Below are 24,599 nucleotides of genomic sequence, written 5' to 3'. Positions count from 1 at the left end.
ATGAAGACAGATACCACCTTCAGGAAAATTGAAGAGCATTTGGAGAAAAGAGAAACAGTTGTGTGAATATCAAGAGCTCACATGATGTAGGGAGCGGAAGTCTGTTTACAACTTATACAGAAACCACATGGTAGTTATAAGAGCCGAGGGCCGTGAAATGGAGGGCAGTGGTTGAAAATGGACTGAGACAAGATTGTAGCCTATCCCCAATGTTATTCGATATGTACAATGAACAAGCAGTAAAGGAAATTTGGAATAGGAATTAACGTTGAAGGAGACGAGGTAAAAACTTTGAGGTTTGCCGATGAAATGATTATTCCGTTAGAGACAGCAAAGGACTTGGAAGAGCATTTGAACGGAATGGATAGTGTCTTGAAAGGAGGATATAAGAAGAACATAAATAAAAGAAAACAAGGGTAATCGAATGTGGTCGAATTAAATCAGGTGATAGATACTAATGGAATCGGGTTAGGAATTGAGACACTTGAAGTAGTAGATGAGTTTTGCTGTTTGGGCAGCAACATAACTGATGATGGCCGAATATATCTAATATAGATTAAAATGTTAGGAAGTATTTTCTAAAAGTATCTGTCTGAAGTGTAGCATGTATGGGAGTGAAACGTGGACAAAACACAGTTTAGATAAAAAGAGAATATAAGTTAAAATCACTTCACTCCATGACCACCCCAGTAGTACTGGTGCAGGAACCGCTATATATCTTTAGAACAGAAGAAACAGTCGTGGTAGCACAAGGTAGGTTTATTTAATCTTCACGTGTGACACGTTTCGCCTGTTCTAGGCATCATCAGACATTCTAGGGAAATTACAAACTGGTGTAAGTATAAACTGCTGTTAAGGGAATAACAAAAGAATAAATTAAAAATAACGAGAAGGAGACATAAATCGATTGGACTATGAAGCGCAGGGCCACATTTCTGTTTCATGTGTTGGTGAGGGGCACAAATTTCAATTCATAAAATAGTGTCTACTCAGCTCTGAGCTCACCAGGTTGAACTTTAAAAAAATTCATTCCGAATTTTGCCTTTGATTATCCTCGACAACAATCATACAGATTTACATTGTATTTACATACAATAATTGATCATTGTGCCCACTGCACCAACTTTTTTACTTATGGAACCTGACTCACTTGGATTTTCTCTTTGCACGAGATAGGTTTATTTAATCTTCACATGCGACACGTTTCACCTATTCTAGGCATCATCAGACTGTTACTTTTGCTGTTACTTTTAAATTTTGCTATGCTGAATCGCTTTCAGAGTTACACTGAGATATTCTTAGTTTCGTCCTTACAAGCTATAGCAAATTTCCAATTTTCCTTATTCTATCCACCTTGCAATGCCACGCTTCCTTATATCTTTACTTTTCAATAGCCACTTTCTTGTGCTCTTCTGCACTGTATTGGTTGCACTGAACTTCAGTGATGCCGTACGCAGTTTAGGTGGTTCTACTTTCATGATAATAGCCCCTTGTGACGATGGAACACTTGCATCTGTTTCCTATGGCTGCGACTGTCTTTCCGAATTTGACTGTGGGTTTAAGATCAATTACACGACGTTTTCTCTTACCTAAATTGCCTGGAACATTGCAAGTATAGACAAATTTACCCTGCTCCTGAGGCACATATCCCTATAAGGATTCAGTTTTGTTGGTCAGATCTTTAACCTTACAAGCATTTCCTCTCATTCTCTTCCTGCCTCCCCCCTTTGAAGCAGGTGGTGGCACTCAAAGTGATTCCGAATCCGCACCCTTCTGACATATATGTCTGTACATCTTCATTACCCACAACATTGGTAACACAACTAACATCATCAATAGCAACCTATGTGATCTGCACAGTATCTGCCTCAGAAACACCATCTGCATTTCCACTCTGCACGATGCAAAAATCAGTAGCTCATGTACTTCCCTGATATCTGGGCCAGGATCCTTGGTTTCAAAACAACAACCACTACCACCCAATGGCGTAGATATTATTGCGCCTAAATCAGTGTGACCCATGTTGCTGCTGACCCAACCGTTTACTTTCACACAGCACACACTTATTTCATGTGGCCTTCAGATATTTCAGACGCCGCAGTTTCACAAAATATTGGAGCTGATACCTTTACATTGCTCTCCGTTACTTTCACAACGCAAGTACTTTCTCTAATGTTACAAGGTAGTTGACATTTAGTTTGCACCAGATTATGAGGAGCCCATAACTTGCTATTGATGCTACAGCCGTTTTAAATAGTGTCACTGCCGTTTTTATTGACAATTTTTGGGGCTGCTGGATGTTGTAAATTGCTTTTATTGCTGCTGTTGCTCTTTCTTTCACGTGGGCGTTGAAAGATATCAATGTTGTTTGCAGGGTGACTCCGAGATATCTGTATTTTGGTACTGCTTCTAGTTGTTTCTTTCGAAAGACCAGCATGTCTTTTGGTGAGAGTTTACCACCTCTTCTGAAAATCATTTATTTGGTTTTGTTGTGGGTTATTTGTAGGTGATTATCCAGAGCTCATGACATGAATGTGTTTAGCACCTTTTGTAACTCTTTTTGCCAACTTATTACCATGTCATCCGCATAAAGTATGAGTTGTGCTAAGCTGTCCATGATGATTTTTATGACGTCTGCTGTCATGATACTGATCAGTGTCGGACTGATTGGGTCTCCTTGTAGTACTCCATTTATTTGTGTCAAATTTTTGGGTACGGTGATATCATCAGATATTTAGATGTGGTTGTATTTTAGGATGTCTGAAAGTACGTTCGTTATTTGCTGTGTGTCACCAGTCAAGAGGCTGAGTTTTCGGATGAGTGTTTTTCTGTTAATAGTGTCGAAGATTTTGCTATAGTCTATATAGATTACAAGATACTTTTTTCTCTGGATGTCTTCGTGTGTCTTTAGCTTGCTCTGTTAAGCACTTCACTGCTTGTAGGATGCTTATTCCCTTTCTGAAACAAAATTTGGGCATCTACTTCAGTAGTAGGCCTGCTGGTTCATATTTCCATCAAAATTTTGAAAGATGTGTTTTCGAGGGCTATGTCTCTGCATGTGTCAGAGTTGCAGGTTTCTCCTTTCTCTTCGAAAACGATTTTCATCGTTGATGTTCTCCGTTGTTCTGGTATTTTTCCAGTATTCATGCAGTTGTTGAATAATTCCAATCAATAGACTTCCATCACGGCATAGGATTCCTTGAGGTGTTCTGCATGTATATCGTCTGGCCTTGTAGTCTTTTTGCTTGTGTTTTTGTTATCACTTGGCGTGTTTCTTGTCTTGTTATAGGGGTGTGACTTATTATTGTTTCCGTTGTACTGTATTTGTAGGCTGTTTTCTTGAGTTGGAGGTTTAGGATGGGATCAAAATGATTTTCCCATGGTCCACGGAGATTCCTTTTATTGATGATGGCCTTGATTTTTTGAATGCTATGAATGGGTCTCCTTGAACGCGTTCTGTCAGTCGTATAGCCTCTTCTTCTAGGTGGTCCTCCTCCTCCTTCTTCTTCTTTTTTAATGTGTTGTATGACATTCTATGCTTGTATGGTAGGTAGTCTATGCCAAACATACAGTGACACATCATGTTGTTGCGTTGTGGTTTTGGCTCACTGTAGTGCTGATAGCGTCTTCTGCCGTTCATGATAACATTCCTTGCCGGTTGCAATTTCCTGTGTTTTATTCGTGTTTGACAAGATTGTTGAGTCGTTGTGCATAGTTCCACAGCTTCCATTGATTTATGCAGCTGTATTATGTATATCATGCGTATATGCTGTAAACTGACTCATTCCACATCAGTTTTATAACAGAACCGTTCAAATGATCTATGAAACGTGTAACTAACTAACTAAGTAACTAACTGATACTGCGAATAGAAACTGACGTTGATACTAGGCAAAGAAATTAAGTGTAAATATTTTCGAAATCGAATCTTCAGCGATGTATAATGCACACTGCTCTACGTTTAAGAAGTCAATTTCACCAGTAATGATGGTCGAGAATCTCGATTACAGATATACCTTGCACTTTTATGAACCAGCACTGTCGCATCGAATTTGGTGTTGATGCTGATGATGATAAACAGAAGGCCGAAATTATAAACCTAGCTTTCAGAAACTCGTTTACGATAGAGGACTGCAGCACCATTCCCCCTCTCAATTATCGAACAAACGAAACGATGGCTGACATAGTGTTTAGTGTATCTCGGATTGTAAAACAGTTAAGATCCTTAGACGCCAGAAAGGCATCTGGCCCAGACGGTATCCCCGTAAGATTTTATGTTGACTATGCTACAAATATAGCACCATTCTTATCCGTCATCTCTCAGAGATCATTGGAAAGGCGGAAAGTTCCACGGGTCTGGAAGAAGGCCCAGGTCATAGCAATCTATAAAAAGGGTAGAAAATCGGATGCACATAATTACCGGCCAATTTCACTGACGTCGATTTGTTGTAGAATTATGGGACATATTTTGTGTTCAGACATAATGACCTTTCTAGACTCTGAGAAGTTCATCTGCGGAAACCAGCACGGTTTTAGGAAACAGCGGTCATTCGAGACACAGCTGGCACTCTTTGTGCATAATATACAACAGGCTCTAGATACCGGCTCCCAGGTTGATGCCATATTTCTCGTCTTTCGAAAGGCGTTCGACTCAGTTCCGCACCGTCGCTTGCTACAAAAAGTGCGCTTCATGTCTATCCAATCACATATGCGGTTGGATAGAAAGTTTTCTAACAGGCAGGGAGCAGTATGTCGTCCTGAACGGGGTAACTTCAACAGAAACAGAAGTAACTTCAGGTGTGCCCCAGGGCAGCGTAATAGGTCCTCTGCTTTTTACGATGTACATAAACGATCTGGTTGATGGTACTGACAGTGGCCTTACACTGTTTGCCAATGATGCTGTAGTCCACAGGAAAATAGTATCACATGAAAGTTGTGAACAAATCAATGAGGATTTGCAGAAAATAAATGCATGGTGTAATGACTGACAGTTATCTCTTCATATTAGTAAGTGTAACCTACTGCGTATAATAAGGCGAAAATCCCCATTAATGTATGAGTACAAAATAAATGATCAGTCTTTGGAAGCGGTAACATCAGTCAAGTATCTGGGTGTGACTATTCAAAATGATCTCAAATGAAATGATCAAATTACACAAGTAACGGGTAAGGCGAACTCTAGATTGCGGTTTATTGGTAGAATCCTGAAGCGATGCAGTCCTTCAACAAAGGAAATAGCTTACAATACGTTAGTTCGTCCAGTCTTAGAGTATTGTTCGTCTGTGTGGGACCATTACCAGTTGGGTCTGGTTCAAGGGATTGCGAAGGTCCAAAGAAGAGCGGCAAGATTCGTGACTGGTACATTTAGCCATCGCGAGAGCGTTACAAATCTCATAGAAAGTTTGAAGTGGGACACACTTGCAGATAGATGACGCGCTAAACGGAAGGGGCTGCTCACTAAATTCCGAAATCCAATCTTCACCGAGGATGTAGAGCATATATTATTACCACCAACTTTCAAATCGCGTAATGATCATCATTCAAAAATAAGGGAAATTAGAGCTCGTACTGAGGCGTTCAGACAGTCGTTTTACCCTCGCGTGATCCGCGAGTGGAACAGAGGGGGGAAATATGACTTTGGCGCGAATTGTGCCCTCCGCCACACACCACTTGGTGGCTAGCTGAGTATATATGTAGATGTAGATGTGTCTCGCACACAGACCTGGAGGGCGCCACCCCTTCTCCAACACCGACAATCCTACGCACAGTGCATACTGTGCACTCAGATGCTTCAATTTCTGCAACATGAAATCCCTGCATCCTTGTATTGCAACAAACAAAATATATAATTCTTTTAGTAGGAGTAGTGTATGCTGTACCTACATTTTGTGGAGGTGGTGACTACGATAATGATGGTGGTGTTTTGTTAGTGAGGCGTAAACTAAAAGCTACTACATCGATCAGCAAGAAGAAATGTGATTACTAAGCATTAGTGAGCAGGTTTTCTATCTCGTCGTCGACACAGATTTCATATTTAGCTTTCCACATAACCAAGAAACATGTTCTTTCAGGAATAAAAGGTCCAGGATACCCGGAAACTCAGTCTTGGATGTGCATATTGACTCTCTGCAACAGGGAACAGACGAGCAGACCTCGTATCTCTGTCGCACACTTATTTTGTGGTAGTAAATTTTCTTTCACTTTTAAGGTGTCTGCTTAGTAATCAAAACGCTTAGTATGAGCTGCAACACAATTTTCAGCAGTTGGCTGCAGCTTCCTGGGAGAAGGAAGATACTGCCCTCTGTTGCACATCCACACACTGTAGTTCCGTGAAGTTTTTCCACGGGTGGGGGCGGGGGAGGAGGGGGGGGGCTATTTCAACGGCCAGAATATTCTCCCATGCAACCGCATTTCAGCCTTAATAAATTATAAGTAATAATCAATGTTTCGCTAAGCTAACTCCTCTAAACATTCCGCCTCGTTTACGCCTGAGCGAATGAGCGGACAATTCGCCACAGTTGCTTTGTACAAACGTTTACTCTAGAGAGAACAGTAGGGAACACGAGGGAACATGAGCGTAGCTTAGGAAAACTGCGTTACTGTTTTTTCGAAAGCAGATAAGTATCACAATGTATAGTTAGACCCATTATACAAATATTTTATAGATTTGTTGCTCATTTTTTGACGAAGTGAACGAAATGGAGTAGGCGAAGACGAATGTAGATTTCTGTAGGTGTGAAATGTGAGAATAAACTACACTTAACACTGAACTGCAGCTCTAGCTTTTCCTAGCATTGGTGCAAGTCTTTGAACATATGTTGGTTGATGCTTCAAATACTAAGTGAAAAGAAAATTTAAAATTAGAAAACCAGCATTTAGACTCTGGTTACTACCAACTGGATTCATTAACATTAGTGATGGTTTCGCATTTACATAGCTGCTATACCTCAGATAGTTTCCGATGTAGGCTTTTAAGTATACGGGGGACAATATGAACAAAATGGAATATGAAATATGCGTACGACTTGTCACATAGGCTAGTTGCTGCAATCTGTTACAAAGTAAGAAGAAAGAGAGTGTGATTCCGGGGAAACCGTCATCAAATAATGTCTAATGTAACAGTCATATATCAGTCATATAATTACCGCTAGCATGAACGTAAGAAGGATCAGGTCTTTCGTATATTTTTAATAATCATAACATATACATATTCCCATTTGCCTATTTTCAAGGAAAGTCAATGTGTTTTTCGCTTTTAATAAGAAGAAATACAAAATCTGTGCTTATTTCCGCCTGATTCAAGCAACTAATCTTCGTGTCTCCAGTTGGAATCTAAGTGCTTCTGAAACTTTCTATTTCTTTTCCTACGATATATGTAATTTTCAGTCAGCAACACTACACTTTCTCCATCGCTGAAACAACACATGCCATCAACTGCAGTACAAAAGATGGCAGACGAAAGGTTTGTGTTCTGCTCCGGACGTGAGTTTTAAAGATCGACAACCAGCGGAACACAAGCGAATGCGAACCGAAAACGACTGAATGCAGCTTGCTCTTGCACACCTAACGTGAGAATACTCGTTTGCTAATGCTCATTCTCTTGTGTAAAGCAGACTTTTTAGAATGCAGATTGTGACTAAACCTTGCCCTCTGGCATTATGTCTGTGTGCTTCAATCATGTGGATTCCATACGGTTTGCATACAATACACATAAATGTCGATGTTTTGATCAGGTTGCTTTTCTCGCTGGGTGGAAATAAAAGAGTGTGAATGACTTTTAATTGCAGAATGAAATGATTGAAATGAGTCCCGGAAAAGAATTAGTTTTGACTGATAGTGTGATTGGTAGAGGTCTTTCATTTGCGGAGAACTACTTGAGGAGGATGATGTAAAAGACAGAGATCATTGTTATTTTACAGGAGTGTACTAAGCTGCAGCACATCACAGTTCCTGTGTAAATTACAGACCTCACTATGCAGTGTCTGCCGAATTCCACGATGTGAACAATTTCGACAAGCACTTCTTGATGACGAACATATGTGAACAAACACTAGTAGATGACAATGAAGAAGCTAAATGCGGGTGATATGTGTCTGATTTTATCTAATATGAAAAAATACAGATCATTTACCAATAGTATTTCAGTAATGTGCAAAGAAAAGAGATGCAATATAAATCTCAGATTTATCAGTTCACTATTTCTTGTTGGATTCGCTTGAAAATTGTGGAGTGTACCTGAAATCCCATGAACTCAAGATAATGAAGATATGTTTTTCCGACAACTGAGAGTTTAATCTAGTTAATCAAAAGGATATTTGTCTGCATGAATATGTAAACAATGAATCGTTTTGCTAGACGGTCACGTATCACAAACTGAAAAGTTTAAAAGTTTGTTAACACGTGAAACGTAACAGAGGTAAAGCACCAAAAAGCGTATAGTATATGGAATATATTCAAGTGTACATCATTCCGAGAATAGTTAGATTTATGTTTGAAAATTGACATACTACTCCCTACCGGTGCTTTTTTGCCTGAAGGCATCGCACATTACGTTAGTCACCTTGCTGGTGTGGGATACTCCGCTGAAAAACACTAAACCGGAACTGCAATTTATATCTGCATTTTATCATTTAGATAAGCTTGCTGGATGAAGCGATACGTTGGGATTAATGCACAGCTGCATTAACTGCCAAACAAAATTTTCAAAGGAGTGACATTTTAATCGCCATTGAACTGAGAAGGCTTAATTTAGTCTTTGATAAAAAAATCACAGTAGAATTGGGCATTTTTAATAGGTCAAAAACGCTTCTTATTGACTTTCACAAAGGATACATATTACAAAAGTTTCCACCAAATCATGTAAAACTGTACTACACAGTCGTAATAAATCTCCAGATATCTACAAGGATATCACTACGCAACAATGAATTTGTTACTGGGTGAAAATAACGCGAGTGTTTTGTAATAGGGTGCGCTGATTCCGATCAATGAATTTGTTACTGAGTGAAAATAACGCGAGTGTTTTGTAATAGGGTGCGCTGATTCAGAGTTTGGAATCAGAAATGTTGTAGGATGTTTGGGCTTAAAGTTATAGCTGGAAGTCATATGATATTAAAAGCCTGTACATGGATTAATATACAGCTGTATCAACGAGCCGTGTTTGGTGTATTATTGTGTGTGTCTGTGCGTATGTGTGTGTATTCTCAAGGCTATTCTGCTCCACACGTCTTTGGAAAGATAAGTGTGCAGTAGTAAAAACAAACAGACAGACTTGAACAAGTTCTAGCTATTCATCATTTAGATTTGCAGCTCCTTGTGTTTACCGTGTTTGCAGTTAAAATTGTTGGATGTAAGGTCTGTCAGTTACGCAAAACATCGTTTTTTCCAAGTTCCCAACCATGTTTCAGCACCACTGTGCCATAATAAGTGAGTTTCAGTTTTATTTAATGTGTAATGTGAACATTTTTACCAAATGATTACAAAATGTTGTGGATATTTAGTTCAAACAACAATTCGTATGTTTTTGTTAATACCTTTACACTTGGTGTGCATGATATTTGAGGACCATTTGTGCATTATTTATTACAGGTAGCTTGTCATCTGCAACCGAACGATGTTGATGAGTTTTTTTTTGGGAGTTAACCTATCATTTTATGCTCTAAACGTAATTTAGTAATATTGCTTATAGTTGGAAAACCTGGGCATTTCAATTGAATAATTTACTTTACTGGTTGCTGAATGATAGAGTTTGATGTAGTAAACAAAAGATTTATTGAAACAATGTGTAATTTACTGAAAACACATTAACATCGAGATTACAAGCAACTTGAGAATGAATTCTGGATAAATGAAATGAAACAATGATCATAAAAATGGATGGTTATTAGGGTCGCCGCCAGCATGATCCTGGACAATTGCGGTTGACATGGTGCCCAGATGCATAAAGTACACGGAATACGTTTTCAATCATGATAGTAAAAATTTATAATTACATACGAAAGAAGAGTATGAATCTGAACAGATCAAACAACAAATCAATACATAAGGGAATGAACAGAAAGAATCATCACCAGACGGGCGTGTTCCAACGAATTAACTCAATAATGAAACGAAACACGGGTGCTTACAGAAAATGTGCTTTGAAACAGGACTTCGTTTGCAGGGGGTACATACTATTGCTGAAGTACATAGGTTACATTATGGAAACTGAAAGTGGAAAAATTGGAATGAAGTCCTCTCCCTTCATTATACTGCCATCTACGAGGCCAGGAGTGGGCGTTGCAGATGCGGCCTTACCGTGACTGCAGTTGAGATGGTTGTAGGCAAGACACCGTGCGCCAAGCTGCAGTCGCTGCAGTTCAAAGTAGAACTTCAAAAGCTTTGTAAGAAGGCCGAAGCGAAAAAAAAAAAAACGCGTGCAAGCACAGAGTCCTAAACTGAATGAGCATCCGAATGAGAATCCAAAACAGGATGTGTCTATAAATTTTGACCGCCCCCCTCCATATCTCGGAACGGCACCCAGCACAATCTTTATAGCCAATCCCAGAATGGGCCTAAGTGCTCCCCCAATATGATTTATGTTTATGGAAACGAAAACCGAGTTAGACCCCATTTCCACAGCCAGATTTGTTTGTTAGAAATTCTCCAAATTTTATAGGGCTTTGGAGTGTGTTTCCACGGAAAGGGTAGAGTTTGAAAATTTTGCAGACGTGTGTGCGACCACACACGTAGCTTGTGGAAACGGCGTCTGGAGACCAAAACACAGCAGGATACCGGCAAGTGGACAGCTGAGGACCCCTCCGAAGTTTGCCAAGAAACGGAGTTCTCGCCCCCTCCAACACTGGTTTTCCATTCATCTATTGAGAACACCAGTCAAATGGTCCCCTGTCCATTGTTCGAGGAACCTCCAAGATAATCCCTGAAAGGTCGCTCGGCTGGCCGTGCGCTCCGCTAGCGTGAAACCTGCACTTATAGTGAGAGGCAGCTCCTCAGGGGCGTGCAAAACGTTCCACCTGCTTCTATCCCCTGTGAGGAGGAATTCCCTTGACCAAGACCAGATACATTAAAGGCAGAAACTACTAGAAGAATGAAATGTTAGAGTAGATACAGAGAGATGAGTTGTTTACTTTGTTACAAGCTATATCCTAACCACTCATGTTATCAGAGCGCAAAACAAGTGAGAAATCGATCAATAAAACCAAGTTGGAAGGAAAATGAAGCAAGAGACTCTTGCGCGCAAATTCAGCATGCAAATAGGATAAAATGTGAGGAGAAGGGCTGAAACAGGTCGCCGCCTCACAAAAGGAGCAGCGAGGATGAAGTCATGGTGGTCATCTTATAGTCGGGAGCTTTCTCTGATCAGGCACACAGAGGACGAATCTGAAAGATGTCACATCACAGGCTCTGCAGTCAATGATCTAACAGCAGCGTATGACACTACAAGGAGCTATATGTTACCACAAAGGATACTACTTAAGTTAATCCAGTGTTTGCTGCAAAATAAGTGATTCTACAGTATTCCGCACAGCAAACGGAAGCAATTGAGAAACTAGAAACACTCACGGGATCTGCTGCAACGACCAGTCGGTTGGACACAATCAAGATATTTCACCTATATAGGTGACAGAAACATTGCTGCCGAACACTTTTGAGGACACGCAGATGAAGTGGTTGAAAATCTGGAAAACTATTGCTGTGCGAATTTTATAATGCCGGAGCATGTCAAAACGCAGAGCCTTCCGTTCCACTTGGGAAAGAAACGAAAGAAGCCAACAGAAAATACCATCATCTTAGAGATCCCGCAGAACACAGGACTTGCGATGATTAGTGGGTGAAAGCCAATCTGAAGACGTTAACTATTCGACGTGTCCCGTACGGCACGAAAAAATCTGAAAGGCTGAGTAGTGGAATGGAGAATTAAATGGAGAATTACAAGAAGAGCCAGAAGTGAGATGAATCATCACCTGAGAGCCACTCTGTGAACTGCAATGTGCACACCACTTCCTCCTTTGCAGAAAACAACACCTTGTGCTACGAATAATCTGCTGTAAATGGATGAAAAATTTATTATTGAGTATGAAGAATTTTTGGGCTCTATGTCCAATTTAATCTCGTTTGTTTATATAACACTGCATATGTTTGCTTTTGAATGTCTCTAATGTGTAACTTTTTACACGAAAAGAGTAATAATAGTAATTACATATGGAAACAGCAAACTAGTATGGTTTTTATTTTTTATTTATTCGTGTGGCTCACATGCAGTTTAAAATTACAGGTACATAACATTAGTAATACTATATATAACAGGAATATGAAAATACAAAACTACAGCGCTAAAGTATTTAAACCGACAAACTCTGGGAGGTTGTAGGGGACATCAAAACAAATATTTTTCCCTAATGTCATTTTTTCCTATGAGGATTATTTAAACCGGTAGAGGAAGATTTCTCTGGCGGCAAATTACATAAACCAACAAACACTTTTCCATTTTTTATGACCAAGAGACAACACATTAACACAACCCAATTTCAATTACAGTAGATTTTCAAAAATGCCTGAATTGACACGTAAACAAAGGTTACACCGTCGGATCATGTTCTGACTGACACGGGCAAAACCTCTAGAACCATTCTGAATTGTTCCTGCTGCTGCTACTATCCGGGCAACCAGATCCTCTTCTGATGCAACAGGAGTTGCATAAACAAGGCTGCGCATCTCTCCCCACTTAAAAAAGTCCAGAGAGGACATATCTGGGGATCGAGCAGACCATGGTACAGGACCACCTCTGCCAATCCACGTTTCTGGGAACCGTCGGTCCAGGAATTGACGCAAACGACGACTGAAATGTGCCGGCGCCCCGTCATGTTGGAACCACATGCGTTGTCGTGTAGGGAGCAGGACGTCTTCCAGCATTTCTGTCAATGCTCTGGCGAGAAAATTGTAAGAGTGCCTGCCATTCAATGGCTTAGGTAGCAGATACGGCCCAATTAAACAATCCACAACAACACCGACCCCCACATTAACGAAGAACCGCACTTGATGAGCGCTAGTAACTGTGGCATGAGGGTTATCCGCCGTGCGATGGCGTCCCTGTCCAGGTAATCTGCTAAATGCCCCTGTCTCACGCAGACGTTGGTACACAACAGCAAAGGTCGTATGATGCGGGATACGGCGATTAGGATATTGTTGTTGATAAATCCGCTGTGCAGCTCATCCGTTGTGGTGGGCTACGTAGTACGCACAAAACATATCATTGTACTCACTCCAGGTGTATCGCTCCATTAGCAAACAGAGACAATGCACTAGTACACTCGTGGACAGCAGTTGCCTACAACTGAAGAGCGTAATACGCCCTCTAACAACTGAAGAGCGTAATACGGCCTCCACCGGTTTCAATAATCCTCATAGGAAAAAATGACATTAGGGAAAAACATTTGTTTTGATGTCCCCTACAACCTCCCAGAGTTTGTCGGTTTAAATACTTTTCACCCTGTATATGCAAAACTAACTAAATGTCAATATCTAGGTATGTAATCCATGTAAGAGCCGTATCATGAGCTTTCATGAGGTCGCTCCAACTCCCCTGGTAGAACGCATGGGGCAATCATCTCTAACGTGCTTGATTGTCTGTTTCGGAGCCCCACAGTCACAAACTGAAGACTCTGTAGCATCCAATTTGTAAAGAGAGTCTGCGCTTCGTCCATGTCCAGTGCGAGCTCTGTTCAGTTTGACCCACAGTTTCCTGTCGAGTTCTGTGCCAGCAGTATCGCAATTATACTTTCGACACCACTCGCGCTCTTCAAGTTGACAGCTCTGGTTCCACAGGTCTCTTACCCCAGTATTACTGGCATCTAACACTTCTGCTTGCCGTAATGGTGGTTTGTTTTTGAACGGAGTCTATTTCGTCGTGAACTTGGTATGTCTTCCTGTATGGATAATTCTGGGTTCTGTAGCTTGCGGTATTCCCCAAGCAAGGCCTCGCTTCTGCGGATTGCGGGTGGAAGAAATCGGTGTTGGTAAACGCATAGTGTGGTTCAAGTGGTTCTGGTGGAATAAAACAGATATATTTATCTAGGTGGTCAGCAAAACTCCGCGAATCAGCCCTGCGGAAATTCCATCTGGGTCGTGGTACAGATCTCGCTATTAGGGCAGAGAGCCCCATGTAGAAGATTACGGGCCTGTGCTGGCTGTGTGGGAAATTAGGTATGACCTCTCTGGATACAGGCACTGGGTGCCCTCTGCAGTCCCGGAACACAAAGCAGATATCCGGGTTGCAATGTCTTCGTCAAGCGGCCGATCTGAAAGTTCCCAAATCCTTGGCATCATAAACCAGGTATAGATTTTCATTTTCAGCCCAGTCGTTGAGAGCAACACCACACTCATTGTCACGTGCATAATTCCAGTGACCGTGGTGACTATTAAAATCTCCAGCATAAATCGATGGGTGGGCAGTAATTGGCAGAACATCCAGTGGCCATGACACATTTGGTGGCTTGTAAATATTATCTATAATGGTCTCCTCCACTTGTGTAGACACATAATGGATCTCATTTTCTGTATCTGTTGAAATGGGACGAGGATGCTCGATATTGCTCCTTAAGTAGGTGGCAACAATGTGATATATTGCAAAACTCCGCCAAGCAGAACTGTGGAAATTCCATCTGGGCCATGGTACAGATCTCGCTATTGGGACAGAGAGCCCCATATCGAGGATGACGGGCCTGTGCTGGCTGTGTGGGAAATTAGGTATGATCTCTCTGAATACAGGCACTGGGTGCCCTCTGCAGTCCTGGGACGCAAAGCAGAGATCTGGGTTGCAATCTCTTCGTCAAGTGGCCGATCTGAAACTTCCCAAATGCTATGGATCCTACCTCTTCTACGCCGGTCTTCCATAGCTGGAGGATGTGTTTCCTGGATTAGAACTATGCCACTGTCATTATCTACAAGGAGTTTATATAGGTTCCTGGTTTTAGCTCTGCTAATACCTTCAATGTTCAAATGGCATACTCGGATTTTAATCAGTTGGTCCTGAAAAGGTCAATTTTTTAAAGGTTTTTCATTTTGATTTGTCTGAATGTTTGTAGCCAGGAAATTCAATATCTGGTCTGGCTGCCTATTCGTTATATCTCATTTAGCGTTACCCGGGGTGCAAGTGTCGTATTTCACTACGGACGCGAGCTAGTTGACAATGGTAACAATGCTCAATACTACTCTTTGTGGTTAAAGTGTAACAGAACGTCTGTGCAAGAAGAGACATCAGGTGCTTAATGTGACACGAAAGTTCTGTGCGTTTGGTGTGAATCGTATCATGCATTGTGATTGCATTAATTAGTTAGCTACAGAGATAATAATTAACACTCGCATCAAATTACTACCGCTCTTCAAGCGAGGACACGCGATTAATCGAACAGTGTTTCACATGTTTGTTTCTTTGGCACAAAAATAATTTTTCTATTTTTTGATTTCATTTTGTTCGGTATAGTTCGTACTGTTTGTTCGGTGCGGACATCCCATGACGCTTGTTCAAGTTCATCATTGATCCATTAAGTCAGTTTTTTATTACAGAGGGCAGCTAACCCACTGACCGAACACGCTGAGCTACCGTGCCGGCTTCTATTAAATGATGATGGAAGCTGAATAAATGAATTAAAGTTTGTGCCAAGGCCGGGACTTGAACCTGGATCTTCTTACGTACTATTGTATTCCTGTTCAAATGCCAACGGCCCTGACGCAGTGATAACATCGGTCCCCGTCAGATCACCGGAGTTAACCGCTGTCGGGCTCGCTAGCACTTGGCACTTGGATGGGTGACAGGCCGGACGTACGGAGAGCTGTTGGCAAGCGGGATGCACTCAGCCCTTATGAGGTCAGTTGAGAGAGGTACTTGACTGAGAAGTAGCGGCTCCTGTCACGAAAGCTGACGACGGCCGGGAGAGCGGTGCGCTGACCGCATGCTCTTCCGTACGAGCATCCAGTAACGTCTATCGGTTGAGGATGATATATCGGTCAGTCGATACCATAGGTCCTTTCGAGGTCTGTTCGGACGGGGTTTCCTGTTCAGATTATTATCTATTTGCGCAGCCACTGCACATTTGAGAGATTTGTATGGAGAATTTCGAAACGTCCTATATTTCAAATATGATCTGTGTTCGATCACAAATTCTTTTTAGAGCTGTTTTTTCATGTTTTATTTGTACTGTTTCACGTGATATTCTTTAGTTATGTTTCATCCCATTCGCAAGCATTTTTTTTAGTTATTAGTATTTTTGTAATTTTTCTTTGATTTATGTAAAACAAAATATTTATTTAATGCGCTAAAAATACATGGACGTTCCGAAGCAAGCAGGTAGCAAAATTGTTAGTAGATATTTCTGTGTTGTAAATAAATACACTCACCAGTTGGTCACTGTGTTTGATGTACATAACAAAGTAACTGAGTAATTTATTGTAGTACTGACCATAGTAATGAATATTCCAAACTCCGGGCACATTTGGATGGAGTCGCCATCGGTGAAGACGAACTGCTTGCGCTTCTCCTTCTTGGCCGCCAGCACGACGGCCACCTGCTGCGCCGCCACGGACAGTACCGGCAGCTCGATCCGGTTGAACTCGTCGAAGCAACCCCAAGATCCCGACTGCGCCAGCCCTGGGTGTAACACAAGTGACAGCTAGAATGTACAATTAACCATCAACAAAATCACCATCATGGGGATCGAAAGTGCATCCCTGTAAACATTGGTATACACACGGAACTACGAGAGCGTACTGAAAGGTAACGTCGGCGAATATTTTATGTGAAACTGTAACAACGACTCTGTACTATTGTACATATAAGTAATTCTTTTCATCTGATTTTACGATAAACTTGTGTAATTGATGTTCTGATTTCATTTCTTTTTGTTTCATGCCATTATGTTAAGAAAACTGTAAATAAGTTTCAATGTGAATATTAATGCTTATTTCAAATGTCAAGTAATATTGTAATAGAATTGAAATGTAACAAATGTTGAAACTGTTGTAAGATGTTTAAAATTGTAACTGTGCGTCTGGTCCATACGTAGGTAATGTGTTAGGATATGTAGAATGCAAAACCTCGGGTGAATACCCGGTCTGGCAGGGAGCGGTAAAAGGTGGATGGCAGGCGAGCGAGGGAAAATGCGCGCGGGCACTGCACGGCACAACGGGCACAGTAGTTGTAGTTGGAGTTTGGCACTAGTTTGAGCAACACCTTCTGGAGCGAGGAGGCTCTCCTGGAAGACATAGCTTCACTGATCCTCGAGTATGCCATTCCAACGCCCACACAGCATGGCAAAATTCCATAGGCACTAAACGGAAAAGTACTGCGACGCTAAGAAGAATTAATGTGCCGATACGTCAAGAGCCATAGCTGTGGTTGCATGTGTGCTCTGTGCCTCGCCATCTCGCCGCCCGCCAACCGCCGCGTCGATACTAGCAGGTTGAAACTTTTAGTAGTGTATTCGTATGTATCAGAGAGTGAACTGTGCAATAATAACCTAAATTTTACCAGAACTTTTCCATCATTTAATAATCCTCACAACTAACCTAGACAGGGTCCTTTCCAAACGTTGTGCAATCCGAGTGTCCCGAAATGAAAATTAAAAATTGTTTTAATAATAATTATTTGCAGAACTAGCTATATTAGAATGGTGTTTAAAGAAATGTTTTGTTGATGAACCAGTAAATGAATAGCGAAGGTCTAACGAAGTCGAAAGATAACTTTAGTATTGATATAGTAATGAAGTTTATTATTTCGAGACAGATTTAAAGGCATTTAAGTGAGCAGTAAATAAGATGAAAAGATTAGTAACTTATATACTGGAAATCATGAATGAATAATAAATTAAGTAATCATTTTTTTTAAATACAGCGATCATAACAGTTTCAGGGTCCCCCCCTCATTTGTTTGAATTCTGAAGTGTTCTAAATTGGTTTGACTAGCAAACGTTAAAGTCAATATAAAAGTCAAAATTTATCAGTGTTTTATCTTTATCAAAGTTGTCATTTTGTGTGTGGCATGAAAGTACAATTTCTAGGGTAACCTATGCCCAATTTTAATCAGATTAATAGACAGTATAAAGTTTTGTAGTAAACATTATGGTGTAGTGTTATGTATTCGTGATTTTCCATATCAGTACAGAACGTGAAACTATCAGTTCAATAGATTTTCTGGTTCTAAAATTCTACTATATTATGCAGTGTTACAACTTGTTGTTTTGCATGAATATATACCAACTTGTACAGGGAAGAAACTCAGTTAATGCCTAATTAGGCTGGCGACCGTATTATTGTCACATTGGTAGCATCTTCTGGTTTGCTTTTGATCCATCGTGACGTGTGATTGCATTTCGAACTTACTTGACGGATCATTGTTATTACAGAGTGAATGTAAGTCTGATTTACCACCATTCAGGTACACGCGGTCGACATCTATGCGAAAATCCTTTCTCATAAGGTGAATCCCGCTCACTTACCATAGCACAGGCTTTAACGAGTACTGTGTCAGGGATTACAAAACCTCTTACAGTTTTTCAAGTAAAACGAACTTTATGAAAGTTCTACATTCTTATTCTTCATGCCTACTTATTTGAGTCTCAACATAGTCACCGTGTCGACGAATACATTTCTCCCAACGAGAGACCAGTTTATTGAAACTGTCACTATATAATGTTTAACTTTGCTGACAGAGCCACAACCTGTCTTTTGCCTGCAAGGCTACATCACTATCAAAGTGAAGCCCTCGAAGGTGACCTTTAAGTTTTGGAAACAAATGAAAATTGGGTGGGACCAAGTCGGGAATGTGTGGAGGATGATCGATGACAGCGAACCCAAGACGTCGGACTGTTGCAGATGTCGCAACTCTCGTGAGCGGTCTGGGACCACCGTGGTGAAGGTGCTGCTTCATGTGTGGACGGTTTCTTCGGTTAGAAACTCAGTTACAGCAAGAAACTTTTCGGTTCCTCACGTTCCATCCAGACATCTGGACATCTTCGGAGGCGATTCTGGTGACATTGAGTCTTGCCGACTGCGTCAGTTGGACCACTCAGCGTCGCCAGGACCACTTCCAAAACTGTCTACAGTAGCTCTGGATGAAATGTCAGGAACCGAAAAGTTTCTTCGACCACAGACACACACCCTGGAAGACCCATCAGCAACTAAATGGAGACTCTCCACAACAGAGTCGCAAGACGCTTTAGGTATAATCGAAGGCAGACTTACGACGTGAGGGTAATGGATTAGCGAACTGTAAACCCACGGTTTACGTGCCATGCAGAGGAAGTCTTTCTTTTGAGATAGGCAAAATCCCACCAAGCAGAAAGTCAGGTAATTTTTCACCGTCCATTGAAGGTCTCATACACATATATCTACTTATATGTAGCTGCTCTGCAATTTACTTTTAAATGCTTGGTGGGGAGTTTATAGAACCACATTCAGACTATTTTTCGAGCATTTCATTCTCAAAATGGACGTGAGAAAAATGAACACCAAAGGCTTTCCGTGCGAGCTCTGTCTCCTGTTATTTATTACAGTGGTCTTTTCTCCCCATATAGGTGAGACTCAACAAAATCTTTTTACTTCCAGAGGAGGAAGATGGTGATAGAAATTTCGTGAAAAGAAAATCACTTTTGTTTTAATGATTGCCACCCCAAGTTGCGTATCGTATCTGTGATACACTTTACTATGTGTCGCAATAATACAAAATGAGCTGCACTTCTCTGAACTCTTTTGATGTTCCATGTCAGCAACAATAACCCGGAAGACCACGTAGAAACACACTGTAAACATTCTAGTAAATTTTTTTCGGTGTTGTGTCAAGAAAACGCAGTCTATGGTTCGCTTTCCCCACAACATTTTCTTGTAATGGTTCCAGTTTAATTTGTTCATAACTGCAATCCCTCGGAATTTAGTCTTGAAAATGTGACCTGCCTATGCAGCTGAACGAAAGGCGGTTTCATGTGTGCCATATGCGTTTCTCATTTCTATATTTATGATGCACCTTCAGAGCCCTGTAATACATGTGTGCTTTATGTATATAATAATTGTATCCAATAATGATTCCAGGAATGTTACTGTATTACAGTTTTTTGTCATTTACTTTTTGTTAGGTAAAAATAAATTTTTGGAGCACAATTTTTGTATGGTTTAATCACTGTTTGGTTCTCCTCACGATATTGTGATCTTATTATTCTATATGCGTCGTCCTAAGTTGCATTTACATGTCCTGCATACGCCGATTGTCCTAATTTTGGCGTTTTCAAATACATTTAACAGAAAATTTCTCTTTCACTGTGCGTTGTTTGTGTTTACTGTATATCGTGTTGCCAAATGTCACTGTGTGTTTTTCTTCCGTCTTTTGTTTGCGTTGTGGTGTCGTTATTTAGTTTGATATTCAATTACTTATTCTCTCTCTGTCTGTCTGTCTCTCTCTCTCTCTCTCTCTCTCTCTCTCTCTCTCTCTCAGTGTGTGTGTGTGTGTGTGTGTGTGTGTGTGTGTGTGTGTATGTCTGTGTGGTGGGGCCTGCTCTGGCAAAGAGGGGGGGGAGGGAATTTTGAGTGATGGGAATCGTGAATAATATGAAGGTCTAACATAAGAACTAGTGCGGAAGGAAATAAATACCATAATCACTATTTTTAAAAAAAAGCTCAACTGGAAAGGTTAATTAGAAAATAATGACATAAAAAAATTAAAAGGAAACAGGATTCCCGTAACATAGTCACCAGGGCTGATGACTGGAACACAATAGACCAGTAATGGCTAAAAGTTCATCTCTTCTAACATTACAAAACTGAAATATGATCCAAGAGCATGTTTCCAGGCATACATAAAGAACTATGAAAAGGACATCAAGCATGTGTTCACTGACCAATAGAAACAAAACATCACACAAAAGAACACAAATTCACCAACACTCAGAACCCAACCCAAAATATACAAACCAAACAGTCCCACGATACCTGTCGTAAATTATATGAATGAATCATAAAACAACAATATGAAATGAACAACAACAGAACAGTAGAAAACCTAAATGAAGTTATAAAACCAAAGGAAATATTACACATTCCTCAAACAGGTTTGATCGTTTCTTTTGATGCGAAGACCATGTACATCCAAGTGCAGACACAATAAAACTAATTAAGGGGAGCCTACTGACATGCAACAAACTACCCATGCATAATATTAGTGAAATAATGGAAACCTTAAAACAATAACATCTCATAATTAATTACAAAAAGATGGACATCCAGTGGAATTCACAATATCAAGAACATGGCAAATACGTCCATCAACCATTTAGAAAAGCACTCTTTCACAGATTTATCATAAAGAAATGATACAAATTAGTAGGAAGGTAAAGTACTTTCTTGGCCAAATATGCATACCAGTCATTCCTCAGACTGTGCCAAGTAGAGGCCATGTCCCCTTCCTAAGTCATACAATTTCTATAATACCACAAAATGCCTCCCCTCTCCTTAACCATGCTCCTTATATTGAAAATAGACCAATCAGATAGGCTTTGAAACCCACACATCATCTTTAGACATTCCAATCGCAGGCCAGGTATTAAGATTGAACATCCAGTCACAACCCAGTATTGTATTGGCCATTAAAACGAAACAGCCACCCACAGCCCATTATTTTACCAGATATGAAAATGAAACATCCTATGAGTAAGTAGCTGCCATGTAGGCCATCTTCAAAAGTATCCAAACGATCTGAATTTTGTGCTGTGTTGTAAAGTATCTGAATGATCTGCATTTTAACAAAAATATAAAGATATTGACAACACTATTAAGCAATAATAGCAGCTCTAAAAAACTACGCAGTTGTTACCAACAGCTTTTCATGTAAGCTGGAGAGTTGAACACAAACACTCTCGTGTGCACTCCAGCACACATACTCCCATTCACACTCCCAGTCATACTTACACTCGTACTGGCACTAGCACTCACACTTGCACTTGCAAACGTACATGTGCACACACACACACACACACACACACACACATGAACATAGGCACTCTGCCTTGCTCAGGTGTACTCCCACTAGCCCTGATACACTTGGTCCGCCGCTCGTGGTCTCGCGCTAGCGTTCTCGCTTCCCGAGCACGGGGTCCCGGGTTCGATTCCCGGCGGGGTCAGGGATTTTCACCTGCCTCGAGATGACTGGGTGTTTGTGTTGTCCTCATCATTTCATCATCATCCAGGAAAGTGGCGAAATTGGACTGAGCAAAGATTGGGTAATTGTACGGGCGCTGATAACCACGCAGTTGAGCGCCCCACAAACCAAACATCATCATCATCACACTGATACACTTGCACTCCCACTCTCACTCCCACTAGCGCACACACACCACACTCACACACAAATGCGCACACACACACTTGCACATGCACACCTGCACATGCTCTCACACGTGTACTCACATGCACATATGCATATATGCATATATATGCATATATATATATGCACTTGTGATCTTAACGCATTTGACATAAAGTATATATATATATATATATATATATATATATATATATATATATAGATCCATTGATCGTGACCGGGTCAAATATGTCACGAAATGGGTCAAATATGCCACGAAATAAGCGTTAAACGAAAAAGCTACAAAGAACGAAACTGGTCTAGCTTTAAGGGGGAAACCAGATGGCGCTATGGTTGGCCCGCTAGATGGCGCTGCCATAGGTCAAACGGATATCAACTGCGTTTTTTTAAAATAGGAACCCACATTTTTTAAAATCAACTGCCGGTAAGTCCAAATTTTTGCATAATATTGTCAAAAAAATTCTTTTTTTCAATGTCTTGTTATCTGAAAAATTACTTTCATATATAAAAAAGTAATTCTCATAACGATCGGGGAAATATACTGCTTGTCGATGCAAAGTTGAGCTTCAGCCTCTTAGAAGCACTGGGAAAGCAGGAAGAAGAAGAAGAAAAGGAGGAGGAAAGTCACCATTAGGAATAAGGATGTGAGAGGGAAAATGTTTGTTGGTCTGCCAAGCAATACTTCTAGCTTAGGCGTGCATGCTTGCTGATGAACTGCAGCAGATATGGTACGAACTACACAAGGGAGTAACGAGATGTAAAGGAACCGCAATGAAGAGATCAGGGGTGACTTCGTCGCTCATTATGTTTGAGTTGACATTCAATACAAAACAATAGGGCCATCACTGTACTGTAGTGCTGCAGCTGCTACACCGCAGAGGTCGGCAGCACTTGTGATCTTAACGCATTTGACATAATACCCGGACCACTCAAAGTTTGCACTTGACAGATACTGATCTAGCGTTTCGTCGGCTTCATTGTAATTGCTATACAACTGCTTCCATTACACAATAGCCAAGAGCTTTCCATCACCATTGGAAAGTTCCAATTCGGTTAGTACGGCCTATATTTACAACTTACTATGGTTAGCCTTTTTTGGCAAAAGGTATGCATTAATATTAAACCATGCTATAAGCACCGAAAGTTTTAATTCTGTTCCCATTCGCTAACACGGTGGCACGGCAAACCACCTTGTTTATATGCTCGGAAGACAGCATCACAGCAATTGTAACGTCACGAAGAGCTTATTTTGCTATGCTGTATTAATTTTGGTTCACACGGTTTTGGGGTTCTTGTTCGTTTCTCACTTGTTACTCTGTTATGGTACACACTGTCAAGTGTAAACTTTTGGCGGTCACCTGTATATCACTTGGCTTTGTAGATGCACCAGAGCGCCCTGTAATTCATGTGGTATCACCTGTCTTTCGCTTACCTTTGTAGATGCGTCCGAGGCCTCTGTAGTCCATCTGGTCTGAGCAGTTGAAGACGACGACATACTTGGCGAGCGTTTTGCCCATGTCCTTGACAGTTTCCGTCTTCCCCGTTCCTGCAGGGCCGCAAGGGGAGCCTCCCATGCTCATCTCCAGCGCCTGTGCCAGTGTGATGTAGCACCTAGCAAACAAACGTTCACATTGAAGGGCAGCGTAAAGTTATCTGGAGCAGTACTCAATTGTCAGGTCTTAGTGATATGCAGTAAATATTACGTTAGTTTATGTTACTCTGAGTTTAGATCTTGTTTCCCGAGAATGTCGTGTACTCAGTGTGTCAGGTTAATGTTGTATATCAGTGACGTGCAATTACATATGAAAAGTATCAACTACCTATTACAATTAGATGAGAAATAAGCGCAATTACTTTTCTTTGCCGTTCCTTTCACTGTAGTTGCTCACAGAGCTCCACTGTATCATGAGAAACGTCGTTAAAGTGAATGCTTTATCAGATACGGATTTGCGAGTGTTGAGCATGAAAAAGGCAACCTCGTGCAGATCGCTGTTTAGCCGACCGCACTTACCGCCTCCAACTACACACTGTTCGTGCTTACGAGCCGCGCACGCGCACAACCCCAGTGTGTAACTTGAATGCAAACGGTGGTGATGGTTTCACTGTCTTTTCCGCCACTGGAAATCTACTGCTATCGTTTAGTAAGATGATGATGATGATGATGATGATGTTTGGTTTGTGGGGCGCTCAACTGCGTGGTTATCAGCGCCCGTACAATTACCCAATATTTGCTCAG

At 41.0% G+C, this 24,599-nt stretch overlaps 1 protein-coding gene across 1 annotated transcript in view; it reads right to left on the bottom strand.

Annotated features, from left to right (window-relative positions):
• The window catches only part of LOC126184483 (dynein axonemal heavy chain 5), a 976,026-nt gene that overhangs the window by 371,956 nt on the left and 579,471 nt on the right, over positions 1 to 24,599 (bottom strand). Inside the window, exons 35-36 of the mRNA XM_049926874.1 lie at positions 23,796 to 23,974; positions 16,458 to 16,645 (exon numbers count right to left, since the gene is read on the bottom strand). Coding sequence (XP_049782831.1) covers positions 16,458 to 16,645; positions 23,796 to 23,974 — 367 coding nt within the window. The remainder of the gene's footprint in view (positions 1 to 16,457; positions 16,646 to 23,795; positions 23,975 to 24,599) is intronic.

The sequence above is a fragment of the Schistocerca cancellata genome, chromosome 4 (assembly GCF_023864275.1).
Source record: "Schistocerca cancellata isolate TAMUIC-IGC-003103 chromosome 4, iqSchCanc2.1, whole genome shotgun sequence".
Lineage (NCBI taxonomy): Eukaryota > Metazoa > Arthropoda > Insecta > Orthoptera > Acrididae > Schistocerca > Schistocerca cancellata.
This window is presented reverse-complemented; position numbering and strand designations above follow the sequence as displayed.